The sequence below is a fragment of the Alexandromys fortis genome, unplaced genomic scaffold (assembly GCF_014885135.2).
Source record: "Alexandromys fortis isolate MF-2015 unplaced genomic scaffold, M_Fortis_MF-2015_v1.1 scaffold_79, whole genome shotgun sequence".
NCBI classification, from domain to species: Eukaryota; Metazoa; Chordata; class Mammalia; order Rodentia; family Cricetidae; genus Alexandromys; species Alexandromys fortis.
This window is the reverse complement of record NW_026067964.1, coordinates 694,489-716,177: the sequence shown is the minus strand read 5'-3', so window position 1 is coordinate 716,177 and position 21,689 is coordinate 694,489. Positions and strand designations below refer to the sequence as shown.

Below are 21,689 nucleotides of genomic sequence, written 5' to 3'. Positions count from 1 at the left end.
TCCCCACCCCTGCACTTGTTTGGTTTACCTCTCAATGTAACTAGTCCTTGTGACCATGTTGCCTCTCTGCACCTTCAAGTGCTCAGCACAGAACACAGTCCAGGGTTGGCAGGAGTAAAAACTTGCATGAGAAGGAGGACCCTGTTGTGTGAATTTTTTACTCTTTTGACTTTTTGGAGGGCCTGCCACCCAGTTCCCAAATAAATCACTCAGAGGCTTATTCCTAGTTATGAATGCCCAGCCTTAGCTTGGTTGTTTCTAACCAGCTTTCTTAACTTATCCTGACTACTTTTGCCTCTGGGCTTTTATCTTTCTCTATTTCTGTAAACCTTTCTTCTTTCTCTGCAGCTTGCTGTGTAGCTGGGTGGCTGGCCCGGATCTCCTCCTCTCCTTGTTCTCTTGTTCCTAGTGCTCCTCAGTTTTCCCTTTTATGCTCTGCTGCTTCGCCCTGCTTGTCCTTACTTCTGCCTCTCTATTGGCTGTTCAGCTTTTATATTAGGACCATCAGGTGTTTTAAACAGGCAAACAATCACAGCTTCACAGTTAATCAAATGCAGCTTAAACAAAAGTCACATATCTGAAAATAATATTCCCCAACAGGACCCTGTCTCACCTGCATTTCTAATAAAGAAGACTATCAGGAAGAGAACAGTTGGGTTTCCTTTCCTACTGAAAGCGGTAGCTCAAATATACATACATATATACATGCATACATACTTACACACACACATATGTATAATTTGTTTTTGATATCCAGATCAAGCCTCATTCCAGGCAAGGAATATGTTTATTCATCTTTATCAGGTGGTACTTAGTGTAAATATTGTGGCTGCTAAGTGTTCAAGTGCAGAAGATAGATTTGTCCTCACCAAATGCTCCAGAAAGCTATATTAAATAATTCCCAATAGGTTCAGAAACTGAATTCTCTTTTACATTCAGTTTTTACTTAATTAAAATAAAATTAAAAATTTAAAAGAATAGCCACTTCACATATGTTCATGCAGGAATATATTCACGCTCCGTGCTTCCTGCCCAGTGGTTGTCCAGTATATGAGCTGATGATATTAGGAAACTCAGGAAGCAGAGGTATTTGCATGACCCATTTCTCCACTCTCACCTGCAGAGTGCAGCCGTGACCAACAGGCAGTCCATCTTTAGGATACAGAGGATGCTTTCGGGACTGCAGCGCACAGCGCCAAGCAATATACGTTTCTACAATGGTACTTTGTCCCCAAGCTGGTCTGATTTCCCTGGTTAAGCCTTTTTGGAATCTGTTTATTACCCATCAAAGCCTTTAAAAATAAAATAAAATAAAAGAGGGGGAGGAGTTAGGACCAGGGAGGAAAGACGAGACTTTTGCTGTGTTCTCACTCCTTCCCTTATGACTCACACTTAGCAAAGCAGAAGGCCTTGGAAGACTGCCTGAGTCACAGTAGAGCCGCTCTCCTGGCCCTTGCCGGCACTGTTCTAATTTTCCCAGGCAGTAAAAGATGTTTTTCAGATTGTTCATCCCCTCACTCCAGGCCAGCTTAGAACTTTTTCTTTGCTAAATCGTGGTGTTTTATGGCAGGTCAGCCAGAACAGTGAACTCAGACTTTCATGTTGGTGTACCACTCAAGAAACGCTCTTCTGCATTCAAAACTTGCACCATTCTTTCTGGTGGTTGTCATAGTACCAAGAGGAGTTGTAGGTGGTCTTTAGCCTTCCCGTGAGGTAAAGTTTGCTTTCGGTCATTCTTAGGAATGTTATTAGCATTTTATGTTTATGTGTTTTAGATATTCAGTTTTTTAAATGCTTGGTTTTGATATGGAAGCTGACTTGAGTTAAATAGAAGAATTGTTTATTAAATGTCCATATCTAGATCTGACTATTGGCAGTCCAAGAAAGAAGCAGTAATTCCACCATCATTAAGGGATAAACTTACAAAGAGAAAGGAGCTACTTTTGGCTGACAGCAATAGAAGTTTGAGTCTTTAACATGTGGGCGCATTGTATTTCTCCAGCCTTTAGTGTGGTTGCTGGTGATGACAGCAGGGAGCATGGTGACAGAGTGACACCACCTACTGTGTGGCTGGAATGGGAAAATGCAAGGACTAGGGCAGGATCTCACAACCCCCTTCAGTGGCAGCACTCCATGGTCCTGGGCTCACCAGGTCCTACCCTTAAAGGTACCACCACTTCCCAGCAGTACCTCCAACAGAGGGGCCTATGGGAGATATACGAGATCTAAAAATGGGGCTGGAGACAAGAGTCAGTGGTTCAGAACATTTGTTGCTTTTCCAAGGGAACCGAGTTTGGTTCCCGGCATACATGTGAGACAGTTCAAGTGGCCTATAATTTCAGCTCTGAATGATCTGACACCCTTTAGGGGCCTTTGTGGTTACCTATACTCATGTGAATATACCGACACAGAAGCATCAAAATAAAAGCTATAGTGGTCACCTTTATTTTCCTGCTTTATATATAAACAACTACTTTTGATTTTTTTAAAAAAAAACTGGCAAATTAAAATTAATTGGACTGACAGTTGCAGAGCTCAGTATGCAAACTTGCTTCTTTTTTAAACTTAAGACAATGATTATATCCTTTTTATGGTTCCAGAAACTGTCAAGTAAGTTCATACTATCTTTATGCCCACACCATCTTAAGAACTTTTTTTTTTTTTAAAGAGAAGTCAAACATTTCTGCTTTAGAAATTTCCAGTGGGAATTCCCAGATAACAGGCATTTCATACCAAAATAAGTGGTGGCGGATGATTGTGATTGCTTATCAGCAGTGTACTTACAGAGTAGAAGCTGTAGGAGATTCAGGGCCTGGCTCAGACCAAAGGCTATTCTCAGCCTTAAAGAAGCCCCTCCTTGGAGATGGAGATAAAGGCAACAGCCCATGGCTGCACAAGATGCTAAGAATAAAGGACAGTTGGGGGATAAACTTTAGATAAGGTAAACAACCCCTTTATGGCTCAGGCAACATTTTGGGATAGGGTGCAGCAAGAGTTTAAGAGCCTCAGATGGGGAGGGGCTTGTGAAATTCCATTTCCTAATCAAGACATAGACATGGGAACCAGAAATTCACAGCACTCTGCACACTGGTAGTGAGTCCACAGAAGCCAGGCCTTCTTAACAGTCAGGTATGGTGGGTCAAGGGCCCTTAGCAGCCATACCACACACTGTTGATACATTGGCGGTCAACAGACCTGAGAGACAGAAGACGTGGTAGCAGGTTGTGTACCCACTATGGAGCCCACCATGTTCTGATGGTTAGTTCTAAACTCAGGATCACACAGAGGGTCCTCATTAAACTCTGTGGGACACAGACTAAGAATAGGGGAAAGAGAGTTCTAGGGATATGGGGGAGCTTTATGGGCAGGAAAGGATGGGAGAAGACAGGGCAAAAGCTTCCAGAATACACAGTATATATGACATTGGAGAAGAACAAAATTTACTAATAAAAAATTTAAATACTAGCAGTATTTGAAACAGTGATTTATTTTGCATAAAAGAATTACTTTGGTTAAGTCTTTATATCTAAATTGAACGTGGTAAATAGACAGTTGAATAGAAAGTGCTTTGCTCATGAAGAGTTAATTGTTGAAATTGTTATTTCCTACAAAACTTGAGCTTGAGTTAAAATGTACTTGGAGGGAGCCAGGTCGTGGTGTTACACGCCTTTTATCCCAGTACTCAGGAGGCAGAGGCAGGATCTCTGTGAGTTCAAGACCAGCCTGGTCTATAAGAGCTAATTCCAGGGTAGGCCCCAAAACTACAGAGAAATGCTGTTCCAAAAAAATCCAATAAATAAATAAATAAATAAAGTGTGCTTGGGGGACCTTGGGCTTAACTTTCATAATTCTATCATTTCATTTTGAAGTTTTAGATGCCAGCTTGCAGGCTCTGGCATCCCCATCATCTCTGCTGGTGGGGTGAGGGTATTCCTCGGGGACTAAGCATCTGCCTGGCATGCACAAGGTTCCCACACCAACAGCCTCATCTTCTTTCTGATTTTAGTGGAATTGCTTTGAATTTCTCAACAACTAAGTTGATGTTGGTTTTAGACTTGCTGTAAACTGCCTTTATTATGTTGAGGTGGGACCCTTGTGTTTCTACTATCTCCAGGACTTTTGCCATGAAGGGATGTTGGATTTTGTCAAAGGCCTTTTCTGCATCTAATGTGTTATCATGTGGTTTTGTCTTTCAGCTGCTTTATATGGTGGATTACATTTATCAATTTATGTCTGTTGAGCTATCCCAGCATCTCTGGGATGATGTCTACTTGATCATGATGGATAATTTTTCTGATGTATTCTTGGATTCAGTTTGAAAGTATTTACTGACAATTTTTGAATCTGTGTTCACAAGGGAGAGTGGTCTGTAACTCTCTTTGTTGGGTCTTTATGTAGTTTGAGTATCAGGGCAACTGTGGCCTCATAAAATAAATTGTGCCATATTTTTTCTATTTCTATTTTGTGTAATAATTGGAGGAATATTAGTATTAACTCTTTTTTGAATGTCTGGTAGAATTCTTCACTGAAACTATTGAGACCCTGGGCTCTTTTTGGTTAGGAGACTTAATTATTGCTTATATTTCAGTAGGGATTATAAATCTGTTAAAATTGCTTATCTTATCTTGATTAACTTTTATAGGTGGTATATATGAAAAAAATTATCCATTTTTTGTTGTTTTGGATTTACCAATTTGGTAGAGTACCAAATTTTTAATATATGCTTTTAATATATGTCCTTATGATTGATTCTCTGGATTTCCTCAAGGTCTGTTGTTTTATCCCCCTTTTGTTTCTAATTCTTTTGAATTTGGATATTCTCTCTCCACATCTTAGTGAATTTGAATAAGGGTTTGCCAATTTTACTGATTTTTCTCAAAGAACTAACTGTTTCATTGATTCTTTTTTTTAANTTTATTTATTTATTTATTATGTATACAATATTCTGTCTGTGTGTCTGCAGCCAGAAGAGGGCATCAGATCTCATTTCAGATGGTTGTGAGCCACCATATGGTTGCTGGGAATTGAACTCAGGACCTTTGGAAGAGCAGGCAATGCTCTTAACCGCTGAGCCATCTCTCCAGCCCCTCATTGATTCTTTATATTTTTGTTTATTTCTGTTTTATTGATTTCAGTTCAGAGTTTGATTATTTCCTACCATCTGCTCCTTTTTGGTAAGATTTCTTCCTTTTGTTTGTTTGGGTTTTTTTTGGTTGGGTGGGTGGGTTTTTTGTTTTTGTTCTTTTTTTTTTTTTTTTCGTTTTTTGAGACAGGGTTTCTTTGGAGCCTGTTCTGGAACTAGCTCTTGTAGACCAGGCTGGCCTCGAACTCACCAAGATCTGCCTGCCTCTGCCTTCTGAGTGCTGGAATGAAAGGCATGCACCACCACCGCCTGGCTTCCCTTTTGTTTTAGATTTCCTTTTTTAAAGCATCACTCAGTGTTGAAGACTGAGCAGTTTGTTTTTTTAATTAAAACCTTTTAGGATTCTTTGAACCCTTGAACCCCATCTTCTGCCAACATTTTGTTACTTTCCCTCCTGTCAGTACCTCTGTTTCCTAAGGCAGAGTCGGTGTCACCCTTCAGGCTGTAGACTGGACTGAGGAAGCAGTAGGCAGGAAGGATATGACCGGTGGTTTCCTGTTAGTCCCCTTCCTCTGCTCCTGCTTTGTAGGGAAGGCAGTGTTTCATCCTGGCTTCAACTCTATTTATAGGCAGGGCGATACTCAAAATTGGCAGTGGATGGCTATTTCTATGTAAAGAAAGCTCACAAATGTCAGCATATATATTGGCATTGGTAAATCTTAGTGGGTCTTGTGAGAGCCTGGCTTAGTTGGCTTAGTTGGGGTCAGTAGTTACAGAAATAGAATTTGGCTCCGACTGGATTGTGCATCCTTTTCGTGATAAACAGAAGTCCTCGGGGATTTGACTTTGTCATACTCTAGGAGAGTCAATGCTGAGAGTTCCAAGGGTGCTTTTCTTCTTCCTTTGAGAAAAAAAAAATCTGATTCTTAGGAAATCCAGATTAGTGCTGAGCCTCTCAGCAATGGCCCGGGGCCTCTGTAACTCCCCCGGCAGACACAAAAGAAGTGCTCATGCTGGCTGGCTTCCTTCTCTGCCTCTCCTGGGCCTGCTCACTTCTCTTGTGGCAAACAGAATCCTGCCTGCTTTGGTAAACCTAGAATATTCTGGAAACACTGACTCTTATTCAGTCCGACCAATACCCTATTGATTTTCTTCCCTTTCTGTCTCCCTTCCCCTTCCTCGGAGTTATTCCAGTGGGACCATGACTAATCAGTGTGTGGTTTTCCTGCCTTAGTTGGCGTGTTCATGGCTTTGTAGTTTCATCTTAGCTTTATAGGACACCAGGAAACATTTGTATCTTTTTGAACTTGTATGCTCCTTGTCTGTAGGTTTCATATTCAAAACTGAAAAATATTCCCTTATCTCTGCCCAAAACCAAGCCAGTTCCCACAACTTGTATGTTTTTATAAAGAAGGTAAGTTCCAGGATCCAGTTTTGTTTCTCAGCTTTCTGCCTCTCCTAGCCAGAGGCTCTCTCCTGTTTGTGACCCTCAGGCTTCCGTGGTTCTTAGAGCTAGCCTGTGAGCCTGGGGATGAACAGTTTCACCAGCTGCAAAGTGATGAGACATTACCAGGAGAATATTGGTGATCACTGTAAATATTTCTTTCTCTTTCTCTCCCCATCGTACTCCCCATCTAGTTGTAGATACTGCCTTTGGAAGCAGATAAACTAGTGTTCTCAGAAGCAAAGAACAAGCTTTGTTCTGATTTGCTCCCTTAGGTCCCCTGAGTGAAGGAGCCAAAAGACCATATGGTCTGTCCAAAGTTGGTTTTTTTTTTTTTTCTTTTTTTTGTTCCCTGCACCAGAAAAAAAAAAAAGAGGTTTCATCTCCAGAGTAGAGTCAGGGATTGCAATTTGGGTCATTGTACCTCACACAAGACTGCTATCAATGCATGGCTGTAGTCTCTCTCCTGGATTGAGAAATGTAGATCTGACAAAACAGCAGCCAGCTCCAACCAGAGAGACAGAACAATATAGGACATGGTGACACATGCCCAACTTGTCATTGCTTTTGCAGCCCATGGAAGCTTCCCTCGTGCAGGAGGTTCCAGTGTGTCTGACACCAGCGTGTTTCCTAGGGAAATGCCAGGGGCCTAACAGGTTCAGACTTTGATAATTAAGAAGTCTCTCTGGCATGCGTCTTCATTTTAAACATGTGTTATTATGCTACATTAGTTTAACACTGCATATTGTAAAATTCTGTACCTTGTTATTCTACCAAAAGCCCGCTTGCTTGTCCTCCTTTCAGGCTGGCCAGCAGAGTGCCTGGGGACGAGGGGCTGTGGAGCTTACAGGAAGCTGCTTCCAAACTGCATTACAGGGTTTTTTTTTTCAAGTTCTTTTTGAAAATTGACAGAATTCAAATTATAAACCAACCAACAGGTGCAAATGTGGCTCCTGTTTGTTTGTTTGAGATGGAGGCTTCTATGTGACTCTGGCTGTCCGGAACTCACTGTGCAGGTAAGGTTGGCCTAGATCTCACTGACATCTCCCTGCTTCTGTCTCCCCACTGGGAGTAAAGGCGTGCGCCACACACTCAGCTTTTGTAGTTCTTCTTATAAAGTAATACTTTCAGTTCTGGAGGGACCCAAGGAAATGATCTACATAAAAGTCTTGCAGTGACCAGAAAGTCCTTCAAAATTGACTTCAAAGGGAACATGGGGGAACTTCTGGGGTACCCGGACTCTCCTTGTGCCTTTATTGTGGGGGTGGTTGTATGACTGTCATCTGTAAAGTGTGCAGTGGTAGAACTGGAAGATTGGAACTTCAGAATTTGAGCATCACAGCTCTATAAATCCAACTCAGAAAACTACCTAGATGTTTAATCAAAGGCATTTCATCTCCACTGGGGTAGATAGTGAATTCTAAGTGTTCAGATACAACTTTGTATTAGCCTTCGGGGATGAAATAGGAAAACATCTTTTAAAAAATGATACAGGCTCAATATATGTTTATTGAAACATAAAAATATGGGATCTAGAGCAGCAAAGGAATTTTAATCTGTGATATTTCCATTTTGTATTTGTGGTAATTGAAGGGATTGAAGATTGTGGGTTCTGAAGGCAGACTTGCCTGCAGGATGGAAAAGAAGTAATTATCTTTCTAATTACCTTTTTCGGATGAGAAAGTGGGCAGCAACACTGGAATCAGTCCGGTTTCATCACAATGCTCTCTTGCTTTTTGGTAGGAGGAAACATTTGACCCTGTTGATAATTGCAAACTTGGCTTCATGGTTTGATTCTCGCTGCACATTCAGCCATGGAAGCAGCTGCATTTTCTCCTTGGCAGTCTTCTCTACTGCCCCTCCTCCATGCCCACCTCACTCGGTGGCTGGGGTTCCCATCTGGAAAGCCTGTTGCCACAGGATACAGAATCCTCTGGGAAAGATGGAAAGCTGTGTGTATGGTTAGGCTTGGCTGGTGGCTCATATAATCAGGGAAACCATGTGGAAAGCTTGCTCATTCGTGTGCAAGAGCCTGTGTTGTAGCTAGGTGATAGGGCCGCTGTGGGATTGTGGGCCCTGATGCTGTGCATGAAGCCTGCAGCACTGAGTTGTAATCCTCAGTCCTGCTGAGTGTGGCTGCTTCTGTTGTTCAGCAATAATGAGATGTGCGTTTGGCTCCCATGGAAGAGCAGTCATAACCCATTTTTTGTTGTTGTTGTTGTTGTTTTTGACTAAATGATTCAGTTGGTCACAAATAACTATAGAGTCGCTGTCTGGTATTTTCCCTTTTACTCTTTCTCTTTCTCTCCCCATCGTACTCCCCATCTAGTTGTAGATACTGCCTTTGGAAGCAGATAAACTAGTGTTTTCAGAAGCAAAGAACAACAAGCTTTGTTCTGATTTGCTCCCTTAGGTCCCCTGAGTGAAGGAGCCAAAAGACCATATGGTCTGTCCAAAGTTGTTTTTTTTTTTTTTTTTTTTTTTTTTTTTTTTTTTTTTTTTTTTTTTTTTTGTTCCCTGCACCAGAAAAAAAAAGGAGGTTTCATCTCCAGAGTAGAGTCAGGGATTGCAATTTGGGTCATTGTACCTCACACAAGACTGCTATCAATGCATGGCTGTAGTCTCTCTCCTGGATTGAGAAATGTAGATCTGACAAAACAGCAGCCAGCTCCAACCAGAGAGACAGAACAATATAGGACATGGTGACACATGCCCAACTTGTCATTGCTTTTGCAGCCCATGGAAGCTTTTAAATGTCTTACCTTCTAAGAAATCTAAGGTGACCAGACCTCTGGATCCATGTCTGCTTGGCAAACTCTGACTCCACTCTGCTGCCCTCCAGGTGTTGTCCACCTTGAGTTAGCCCTGAAGTGGGTAAATGTCCTGAGGGAACCAGAAGCTTCTCAGTTCCTGCTGTTGGCTCAACCATGGTTTGGCCTCCTAGGAAGCTCTGGGAACCCCAGCTAGCACTGGGAACAGAGATCTTGTCTGCCACATGTGCCAGCTTAGAACCAGAGTGGACACTTGACAGCACCATCCCAGCCCTCCTGTGTTCATTCCTCCTGCCTCTAAGAAGTGCAGGTCCACAGAGCTGAGCTGCAGGCATCTCCTGCCTTCATTTCTTCATCTTTTCTACAGTCGCGGCAGCCTGCTGCTTCTGCTATAGTAAAGCATCAGTTGAGATGTGGCCCCAGCTGATGGCTCCAGGTAGAGAAGGGCGTCCTCTAGTGTCTGTAATTGCTAGTGTGTAGCAGAAGAGGGCAAAGGTCAGGCTCTTCACAGGCCAATTGGAAATCAATGTGTCGGTTTGTGTTTTCTTTGCCCTTCCTGACTGCCATGCTGGCCAGCAGTCCACAGGGTCATTAGAGCCTAACCAGCCTGTCACAAGAATCCCCACCAAGCTGCTTGTGAAATTGGCTGAGGTATTTCTCTCATACCATCCAAACATGGTTCTTTTTTAGCCTAGTGTGTTGACTCCTTCGTGTTCTAGAAATTCTGAACTAATTCATTTCTCCTTCCCTCCCTCCCTCCCTCCCTCCCTCCCTTCCTTCCTTTCTTCCTTGTAACTGAAAGTTTCTTTCCCATTTGCCAGTTCCTGAATAAACACTCTGAGGCTTATATTAATTATAAAAGTTTGACCAATGGCTCGGACCCATTTATATAAGTTTATATAATTTATAAGTTAAATTAACCTGTTTCTACTATTCTGTATTTTATCACGAGACTCGTGGTTTGTTACCTCACATCTTGTTTCTCCAGCGGCTGTTGGCATCTCCCTCACTCTGTCTTCTTTCTCCTTGTATCTGTTTGGGTTTACCGCCTAGCTATATTCACAGCATACGGAAGGGCATCCCACATCACTCTTTCTTTCTTTCTTTCTTTCTTTCTTTCTTTCTTTCTTTCTTTTCTTCCTTCCTTCCTTCCTTCCTTTTTTTTTTTTCCTTTTTATTTTTAGCACTGATGGGGCTAGAAAGGGGTCCACCTGCTGCCTGTATGGGATTGACTGGGACTGCACTTTGGACAGTGTATTTTGTGATGTGAGTGTCGCACTACTGTTCCTAAAGTGGTGTGATGTAGCAGTTAGCTGCAAGTGTCCTGGACATTTGTGACGCATGTGGACTGTTAGGCCTATAGGCAGACTTTTCTGTCCCACCAGTTCCCAAATAACCAACACAGAGACTTAATTATAAATCTTGGCTGATGGCTCGTGTTTATTACTAACTAGCTCTTATAATTTAAATTTAACCCATTTCTGTTCATCTATATCTGCCATGTGGCATTACTTCTCTTTCATCTCGCAACTCCTGTTCCCTCTGTGTCTGGCTGGTGACTCCTGACTCCATCCTTCTTCCCAGTGTCCTCAGTCTGGTTCTCTGGCCCAGCCTGTCCTGTCCAGCTATTGGCCAGTCAGCTTTTTTATTAAACCAATCACAGTGACATATATTTACCCAGTGTAAAGGAATATTCCACATAGGCCTTGTAGTTCAGGGGTCTCATTGACCTGACCTCTCCAGGAGCTGTAATACTTCCTTTAGGCTTCTAAAAGCCGCACTTCTAGGTGCTAGCCTTAGAATGTTAGCAAACAGCTTGAAGTAAATGTTAATTTAAGCTATAAAGGTCCATAGCTAGGGTCCCACTTTCAGTCTTCAAAGTCTCAGAATCACTTGCTGATCATGAATAAGAAAAAAGGCGCTTGCTTGGATGTGGTCATGGATATAGCCACCAATGTGGTTTAAAGTCTGTCCACAACAGCAAAAAAGCTATAATCTCTGGCCATCCAAGATGTTGTAAGGTGGGAAATTAAAATGGAAATTAAGTTTAAAGTGCTCTTGGGTGAAGAGGTGGTTGGCATTAAGCTGAGAATATGTGAAACCACCAAAGCCACAGACTGTGCACCTAGCAATCCCTTTGGGCTATGCCCTCCTTATACTGTTATTGGAGGCAGGTGTAATGAGGCTATCCTGCCCCAGGCAAAGGGGTCACCGTTCTTTTCATGTACAATGAGTATTACGAGTATAATAGTGAACATAATTGTGTAGCCTTTAATAAATAACTTGACTGAAGCTCTGCTTTTATTTTCTGAAAACCTTTATGAGCCAAGAAGTAATGTGTCAGGCACCAAGGAATCATGTGGAATAAGTGGGTCCCAGTGTATTCCAGGAGTTTCTACCAAATAGGGAACATGTTCATCGAGACAATACACCTGCTATTTTACTTGGTGGTTTTTGTTTTTGTTTTTAAAAATAAAAGTTGCCTAGGGTGTGTAGCTTAGTAGCAGAGGCTTCACCTAGCACGTATACTATCTTGGGTCTGATCTTCAGTACCCCTAAAATTAAATAAAAATAAAAGTGGCTGTTAATTGGCTACATTTTAAACCTCAGGTTTTTTTTCTGTTTTGGAGTATCAAGGAGAGGTTCTTAAGTAGCTTAACTATTGATTTGAAAATGTGACGGAGCATGTGGAATACTAAAATGTATGTTTTTTTCTCTATGCAAAGAATTTGTGAGGTGGCTGTACATTACCTTTCTGTGGCCAGGTCATTGTCAACCTGAACTTAGTTTGACAATTTTGTGTTTCTCATTTTTTGAGCTAATTTTACAAACAAACTAAAATAAGAAACATTTTCATGCCAAATCTAGGATGGAAGATAGATGATAGATAGATAGATAGATAGATAGATAGATAGATAGATAGATAGATAGATGATGGATGGATGAATGGATAGGTAGGTAGGTAGGTAGGTAGATAGATAGATGATGGATAGATAGATAGATAGATAGATAAGATAGATAGATGATGGATGGATTGATAGATGATAGATGGATGGATGGATGGATGGATAGGTAGATAGATAGATAGATAGATAGATAGATAGATAGATAGATGATGGATGGATAGATAGATAGATAGATGATGGATGGATTGATAGATGATAGATGGATGGATGGATAGATAGTTGATGGATGGATGGATAGATAGATAGATAGATAGATAGATAGATAGATGATAGATAGATGATGGATGGATGGATGGATGGATATGGATGGATAGATAGATAGATAGATAGATAGATAGATAGATAGATGTAAATTTGGTGGTGCATGACTTGAACACTCAGAGGCAGAGGCAGGAGGATGATGAGCTCAGAGCTAGCCTGTGCTACATGGCAAGATCCTCCCTGTCTCTAAAAAGGGTGTTGGAGAGAGCAACATGATTCCAAGTCTGTAAAAGATCTTCAGATTTTGTTTTAGCACATCTCTCCCAGAGCACTAACAACCCAAATTAAACACTATCCTGTCCCTCCTCTCCAAAGCTTTTCTCTTGTCACCCAGAGAAAGGAAGCCAGCCCAAAGGCACACGAGTAGAACTAGCTGGTGGCACACTGAAGAATCGCCTCTAGAACAGTGTTAGCAGGTGCCCGTGGCTCTAAATGCCAGAAAGGCTTTACCTCTAAGTTTCTGTCTCCTGTCTTTTTTTTTTTCTAAACGAGAGTTGAACCTTTGTGGGGCCCAGAGACTAGACTACTTTCTGAGGGGTTAAAGAAAATGTGGGGGTTTCTGTTGTCTGAATAGGCATGCCCAGATAATCCCACCTCCTCCACAGCCCTGGGGAGGTGAGAAGTGCCATCCAGCCCAGGCTCTAGCCGTGTGTGAGGACTCAGGCCAGAGCATCATCCAGGAGCCGTTCTTCCCAGTGACTCAATTTCAGGCCGCCTGTGACAGAGGCCCATGAGGGGGAATGAACGGAGGGACCACAGTGGAGCTGTGAAAGAGGTAGCAGGGCTGTGGTTCCCAAGAGACCTGAATGTGAGATCTTGGTCAGCTTTTCATTTGTCCGTTTGTTTTCTTGACTGAGTAGTCTCCCAGTTATTCCTGAACATATAAGAAGTGCCGGTGTAACACAAAGCTGGTTCCCCCAGGGCTCTGTGCTGCTCTGGTTTTCTTTTCTTTGTCTGTTTGACTTCATTTTCAAACTATCAACTTCAGTTTCACACATCCCTTCTATGAGCTGTGTATTTGCATAATGTTGTGATTCATATGTCCCCGAATAAGTTCCATAAATCTCATTAAAGCAAGATGTTGAGGCACGGGGTATTAAGTAAATAATAAAGCTGGGTGTGGTAACACATACCTTTAGTTGGAACACTTCAGAGGTAGAGGCTGATCTATAACTTCTAGACCAGCCAGGACTACATAGAGACTCTTATCTTAAAATAAATAGGTTTATATTTTTTCTTTTATTATTTTGCCTTTTGTTTCAGACTTCCAGTTAAGAGTTTCACTTCAAGTGTTTACCAGTTGTCAGCTCTCATGGCTTTCGAGCACATTGACTGCACCAAATACTGTTTCAGTAGAAGGACGCACGGAGGGAAGATGTTTGGGTTTTAATGGTAAGAGATAACACCAGTATTGTCTCTTCTTGTGTCTTACCTAGATTTCGACACAGTCCCAACTGTTGGTACCTGAGAGACTGGACCATCCACACCTGGATTAGACAGTGTCTGAAATACGGTGCACAGGACAAAGCCTTGTATACCATTGTCAATAAGGTGAGGGTTTCCTGCATGCTTCCAGGTGTGTGTGATCTGCTGTTTGTACCCGTGATGGTACCAAAGAGAAATACCAGAAGCCACTTTTCTTAAGTTGTCCTCTCAGGGTCCTTCTGCTGTCTTCAGACTGGAACTGGTTGTAAACTAACCAACAAACTGAAAACCCAAAGCTCCTGTAGCTGCAGCTTTTCCAAACAGTGGTCAGGAAGGACAGGTGAGAGCGGAATGTGGTCCAGTCAGAACTCTGCACTGGTGGTCACTTCGTTCTCATCCTTAGGCCTGGGGTTTCTTGCCTGCTTCCCTTTCATAAATTTGGGTGAGTGATGGAGTGTCATCTCTAGCTTGTTAGGACCCGTCTTACACTTTTTTCAGAAGATGGTATTTCCATGGCTGGCTCTTCCTTCCTACAAGCCCCAGAGTTCCCAGAATTAAGGTCCTTTTGATGTTACACTCCACCCAGCACTTCAATCTTCATTGACATGGCACGAGAGTATATACAAGATAAGCATGAGTTGTAGAATGTTATTATTGCCAGAGTCAACCTAAACACTATTATGCGCCATTAAAGAATTTTAACACGGCCGGAGAGATAGCTTAGTGGTTAAGAGCACTGGCTGCTCTTCCAGAAGACTCAGGTTCAATTCCCAGCATCCTCATGGCAGCTCACAACTGTCTGTAACTCCAGTTGCAGGGTATTTGATGCCCTCTCATAGACATACATGCAGGCAGAGCACCAGTGCACAAAAAATAAAAATAAATGAGTAGCTTTACATTGAAAACACACCATGAAGTTTTAAGCTGGGCAGTGGTAGTGCAGGCCTTTAATCCCAGGACTCAGGAGGATCTCTGTGAGTTCGAGGCCTACCTGGTCTACAAATCAAGTTCCAGGGCAGTCACGACTGTTACTTAGAGAATAATTAACAACATTTTACACAGGATATATATTTATGAAAATATATTATTTTCATAGTGTCATTAGACCTTGAAAATTAGAGTTAAAATGGAATACTGGTTTTATCTTTGACTCCTCTCTGCAAAAATGATTTTCACCTGTAACTTAGGCTCAAGTCAAATCAAAGTATTCTCTACATATTGTTTGTGTGAGATGATGAACTGATTCAGTAAATGAAGACAGAAGTAAAACAGATATCCCTGTCACTGTAAGCTCACTTAGAGGATCCTAAGTGCTGCCCCAGGAGGAATCCTGAAGATGGCATCTAGCTGGAAGGAAGAAGTCGAGGGCAGGAGAGCCATTTAAGCTATCTCCAAAAGTGCCCCTGGAGCAGCATGTGCTGACCCCCGGCCTGCAGTGATGGCAGATCTCAAGGGACAGCTGAGTCAGAGGAGAGCCGAAACTAGATCCTAGATACAGATGGTCAAGGTTCAGGCTTCAGTCTCGTGAAGGAAAGGACAGCCCCGGGGGATGGAGGAGATGAAATCTTGTGCTGTTCATTCCAGAAATTATACTCAGAGGTGAAGATCCCTGTGGAAACAGATCCAGAAAGGTCTAGAATAGTAGAGCAAAGGATCTCTTTTCTGTTGCTTCCAGGCCTTTAGAAGGAAAAGTCACCGGGTGAAGGGTCAGGAGACCCAGCTTGTAACCTCTTAGCTTCTGTCAGTTACCTGGAACATCAGGCAAATAATTTTTTCCTTGTGGTTCCTGGTTTTCTCAACTCCAACTTGAGGTATATGGATAGTTAGATCCGTGGTTGACAGCCTGAGCTGCCCACTAGAGTCACCCAGGGTTTTTAGATTTACAGGTGCTTCCCTGTGGAGAGACAGCCGCGTTGATGTTTTGAGTTTGGATCCCTAGCAGCACCCATGTAAAAAGTTGAGCAGGGCAGCCCTTGCCTGTATGTGCACACACAAACACAACTGCATACAAAAATAATAAGCATCACAGATACTTGTATTTACCCCTTATATTCTAATTTACTTGGCCTAGGCATTTGGGTTCAAAGCACCATGAGTGGAAAGCGTAGAGATTCTGGTGCCTCTCCCAGCACACACAGCCTTCCCTCGCCAGCATCCTGCTCCGGGGACATCTGCTGGGGCTGATGCACTTAGATCACAGTTTACAGGTTCCTTCTTGCTATTGTGCGTCCTGTGGGAGTGGATGAAATGACATGAGTCTAGATCATTGTGGCTGCCATTTCATCTTCCTTGGGACTTTTTCTTTAAGCTTCTCTTGACCCTTGGTCAAGGTTGAAAATCCTGGACTAGATGATTTCCTTTTCTTTGTTCTACAAACTTTATCCTGTAGGCCAGATCGCCCCAGAACCCACCTCAGTTCTGCCTCAGCCTTCTGAGGGTTTTTGGCACCACACTCGGCTTGAACCAGTTAATTTCACAGGTCCTTTCTAGCTCCAGTGACTTAGATTCTAAAGTGTTTTGGCTTTAACCTGCCATGGATTTGCTCTGCTGTGGGTGAGTTCTCTGAGAATCCCAGGCCTGCCTCTGAGCCGCAGCCTTCCTGCTGCGTCCACTTGAACACACCTGAGGCTTCCTGTGCTGCTTCCATGAGTCAGTTCAGGTGGTTCACAGCTGAGGCTTTGGAACCTCTCAGGGGAGTAGGTGGCGCAGGAGAGGTTCCCCAGGTGTCTGGTAGTTGGTGACACTATGGAACAGGGAGGTTAATCCTATGGAAATAAGAATTGGGGGTGAAATTGTAGCCATGATCTAAGCAGGAGGGAGTCAGGCTCACGAGTATATGAAAATCACAGAAGTGTGCTGAAACTTCTGGGCTCCGTCCCCGATCTGAGGCAGTGGGCCTGAGACTTCAAGATCTGAGTCATTAATGTGCCCCTACTACACCCTGAAGTAGACACTGCATTATCTTTATTTATTCCTAAAATATTATCCCTAAATTCTGGCGTCTTAAATATGCAGGTAAACAGCATCCGAGGAGCTGGGTTCATAACAAAGCATTGGCATATTTCTTGTGTATTTAGAAGCTCCAGCCAGACCATATGCTGTATAATTTGTGCTTTTTTCCTTATGATCTGTTTCTGCATTTTCATTCATACCTTGTGAAAAGGATCACTGGAGCAGCTATGTGTGAGGAAGGGATGGTCCTTGCGGCTGCTGTGTGTAGCTGTGGTGAGCTGTTAGAACTGAGCCCTGTTCCCCCTTCAGTTGTCATCTGTGAGACACCCGCTCACAACTCTCACCCTGACCAAGTTCCAGTTACCAAACCTCATGAGTCACAGCTTCAGTTTCACTGTCACAGATGCTGCAAAATGATCGGCACATCGTTTAACTCGAGTGGGGCCAGGTTTTATCCTGAATAATAGATAGGCATGTGTTACAGACTGAATTAAAGAGGGTTTCTTTTTCTCTTCATTTTCCTTTTATTACAGGTTCAGTATGGAATTTTTCCAGATAACTTTACATTCAACTTACTGATGGATTATTTCATAAAGAAAGAAAATTATAAAGGTAAGAAACCAGGTCACCATTCAGTTAATACAGGACATTCGGTTCCTAATATTACTCTTTTAGTCAGAAAAATTTACATGAAGATTATTATTATTTATGCAGAAATTTCAAGTATTACCTTTTTATGGGATAGAAAATATCAAAGTATATAAGTGCTTATAAAGGAAAAGTTAATAATACGGACCAATCTGATTCCACTTCCCAAACTGATTTAAATGCAGAATAAAAAGAATAAAGTAAAAATTGATTTTGTTTTCATGTGTAATTTTGGAATCTATAATGAACAGTTGGCAGAATTAGATTTACAAAGAAAGGCCTGTGAAATGGCTCAGTGGGTAATGGCGTCTGCTGCCAAGCCTGAGGACCTCAGTTAGATACCTGGAATCTACAAGGTAGAAGGGGAGAACCGACTCCAGCAGGTTGTCCTCTGACCTTCACACACATACACATGCACACACACAAATGTACACGCACATGAAATAAACAGTAAATAAAATTATAAAGTAATAAAATTAATAAACAAATGTGTGGTTTCAGGAGGAAAAAAGTGGGGACTTAGACCTGGAAAGTGGGCTCAGCATGTCAGAGCACCGTTTGCTCCTGTGCAGCGCACACCCACACGGCAGCCAACAGCCTTCCGCCACTCCACCTCTAGAGGACTTGGCGTCCTCGTCTTGCCTCCCCAGGCACTACACATGGATTGCACAGACAAGCATGCAGCCAGCACCCACATACATACAGTTAAAACTAAATAAGTCTTAACAACAGCAGCAAAATGGGCCTTCATCCTTGTTGAAAATATTGATGTGATTATTTAAAAGAAAATCTCACCCAGCACATCTTTAATCCCAGCACTTGGGAAGCAGAAGCTGGCCAATCTCTGTGAGTTCAAGTCTGGCCTGTTTACATAGTGAGTTTCAGACTCATTAGTGCTACATAATGAGACCAAGTCCCAAAAAAGAAAAGAAAATTTCTTCCAGGTCCTTATTTTGCTAGCTTTACTAGATGCTTTGTTCTATCTGTCTCGGTTTCCTGCAAAAAGAGCAAGAAAGTGATGCCTCTCAGCCTCCTGCAAAACCATTGCAGCATTTGCAAAACCAGCTAGCCATGAACAGCTGTAATCATGATAACTCGTCTGTAATTATGCATGTATGCAAAGTGAGCAGGAGAGCACGTGCACTCAGTTGAAAACATTGTGCTTGTGGCATGTGCAAGCTTTATGTTTCAATGTTAGCATTAACATCTCTACCTTGGCCACAATTTACTGACGGAAAGAAGTCGTTTGAATGATACTCTTAGCTTTTGTCTGTGCTGTAGAATATCATAGGAAAATTGGAGTCATCTGGGGCCTGTTCTATGACTAGCATTCATGTAGGAATAAATAACATATGCTGTATGTTACACTCGGGAGCTTATGAAGGAACATCTTCCTCTCCCTTCTTTCAGTTCTTTTAAACTGATCTTTATTATCCCTGTTTCCATCTTTGAAATAATTCCTGAGGTTTGGGAGTTCCTCTAGCCTTTGTCTTGTCTTGCCTCCACAGTGAGACAGCATTCTAATGGAGAGAAGCAGGCAGCCTGCTTGTTTGTCAGGGTGACTTTGCCGGTGATGCGCCTCTTTCTGCTGCCTTAGCTCTTCTGGCTGATGGACAGTGTGTGAGGCATTATCTTGTTGAAGTAAATAGAGCAAGCAGTATTTGATCATTAAGAAGATGCTACTCACTGGAAGCCAAGACATGCAGTTTGAAGTCAGTGATGCACAAGCCCCAGTTCAGTGTGCAAGCACTGTGTATAGTAGGCGTGAAAGGCTCGGAAAGGACCTGCTTCGTCAAAGGCCATGTTTCCTCCTTCTTGATTCTGAATATTTTCCCATCGCACTGCACTTTGAAGGTGTTTGTTTTTTTCTTTTTTTTATTTAGAGATTTATGATGTTGTCTACAACTAATTTTCTCTCGTATTCACCTTCATCTTCTTGCCAGATGCTTTATCTGTGGTTTTTGAGATCATGATGCAAGAAGCCTTTGAAGTGCCGTCCACCCAGTTCCTCTCCCTCTATGTGTTATACCGTTGCCTGGCAGAGAAGACAGACCTCACAGTAAGTGATGTGCCCTGCCGTGGAACCGAGAGCTAGAGGAAAGTCGAGCAGTGACTGCCAGGGAAGGTAGAGGAGGGCAGAAGCCTTGCCCTTAGAATCTGGAGAAAAATATCCGTATATAGTCAGAAATGAACGTTCATTCAGTGTGTTCTGTTTTCTACAAAGTGGAACTGGATACTTCCTAAGCAAAAGCCCTTACACACATTTGCAGGGGTAGGGGAGATTGTTTTTGTTTTGATATTGGGGGATTTGAATCCAGGACCCCTTGTATGCTAGGTGAGCATTTTACTACTGAGATACAGCCCTAGCCCCTTGTGCACAGTTTGAAACTTGAGCCAAGTCAGGTAACCTCAGACATTCTGCAGTAAGTCATTGATAATCACTGACAGCCAGACATGGCAGGCTAAAGAAGCAGGTGGGCAGCCAACTTTAACCCCAAGCTGGCATATTTAACACTGACCATTTTGTTTGTGTCAGGGTTTCCTACAGTTGCGCCACGCCAGTTGTGTTCCAGAATGTGCAGCATGCCAAGCTTTGGCTTAGCTCTTGAGTAGGACATTTACTTATGGTTTACTGTATCCCTACGTAAATATGGCGGTGAGAAAGCAGTGGCTGATATTAAGCAGACGTGTGCCGTCCTGCACTGCGTTCTTGGGGTTTAGCTGTATTAATGCCTTTAATCTTCACAATAGCTCTACAGAGATAGGGAGACTGAGGCATAGAGATTCTACAGAATAACCACGGCACCAGTAGATGATGCGAGGCATTGTGGCCCTGAGGTCTCCCTTAATTTCAGTACCAGATCCGAAAATCTCAGTTTGGCACTGACAACAGCTTAGGCTGGAGAGGTTGTGGGAAAAAGGGAATACTTCTGCATGCTGGTGGGAATGCGAGCTGGTACAGACCCTTTGGATGTCAGTGTGGCGATTTCTCAGAAAATTAGGAAACAACCTTCCTCAAGACCCAACAATACCACTTTTGGGTATAAATCCAAAGGATGCTTAATCGTGCCACAAGGACATGTGCTCAACTGTGTTCATAGCAGCATTGTTTGTGATAGCCAGAGCTTGGAAAAACCTAACTGCCCCTCGAAGAATAGAGAAGGACATTAAGAAGGAAAATGTGGGGCTGGAGAGATGGCTCAGAGGTTACGAGCATTGCCTCTCTTCCTAGAGGTCCTGAGTTCAATTCCCAGCAACCACATGGTGGCTCACAACCATCTGTAATGGGGTCTGGTGCCCTCTTCTGGTCTGCAGGCATACACACAGACAGAATATTGTATACATAATAAATAAATAAATATTTTTTTTAAAAAAAGAAGGAAAATGTGGTACATTTACACAATGGAGTACTACACAGCAGAAAAAAATAACGGCAGCTTGAATTTTGCAGGATAATGGATGGAGCTAGAAAACATTATTTTGAGTGAGGTAACCCAGACACAGAAAGACAATTATAACATGTACTCACTCATAGGTGGTTTTTTAACATAAAGCAAAAAAAAAGCCAGCCTACAAACCACAATCCCAGAGAACTTAAACAGTGAGGACACTAAGAGAGACTTACATAAATAGAATCTACATGGGAAGTAGAAAGTAGAAAAAGACAAGATCTCCTGAGTAAATTGGGAGCATGGGGACCTTGGGAGAGGATTGAAGTGGGGAGGGGAGATGCAGGGAGGGGAGCAAAGAAAAATGTAGAGCTTAATAAATACCAATAAAAAAATGAAAAAGAAAGAAAAAGAAAATCTCAGTTTGGATAGGAGTTGAAATGTCATCGGTCCAGGCCTCATTCTGCATACCTGAAATGTTCTGCTTTACCGAGTGTCATGACTTGTGATATAGCTTATATTCACAATTAAGTTATTAAGTATATATTGAGCCTATTTTTTAATCAGTTGTCAAGTACTATGTATTTAGCAGTCAAACAGACATCTACTTATAGCCTAGCACAAAACAAAGGGCTAGGCAGATGGCTTAATGCTTAAGAGCACCTATGGCAGATTCCAGCACCCACATGGTGCCTCACAACCATCTAAAACTCCACAGACCCCAGGCATGGTGCACATACACACATGTAG

General features: G+C 42.4%; 1 protein-coding gene across 1 annotated transcript in view; it reads left to right on the top strand.

Annotated features, from left to right (window-relative positions):
• Positions 1-21,689, top strand: part of Mrps27 (mitochondrial ribosomal protein S27) — an 86,320-nt gene that overhangs the window by 53,500 nt on the left and 11,131 nt on the right. The window contains exons 5-7 of the mRNA XM_050153829.1: positions 13,962-14,076; positions 17,436-17,514; positions 19,494-19,609. Coding sequence (XP_050009786.1) covers positions 13,962-14,076; positions 17,436-17,514; positions 19,494-19,609 — 310 coding nt within the window. The remainder of the gene's footprint in view (positions 1-13,961; positions 14,077-17,435; positions 17,515-19,493; positions 19,610-21,689) is intronic.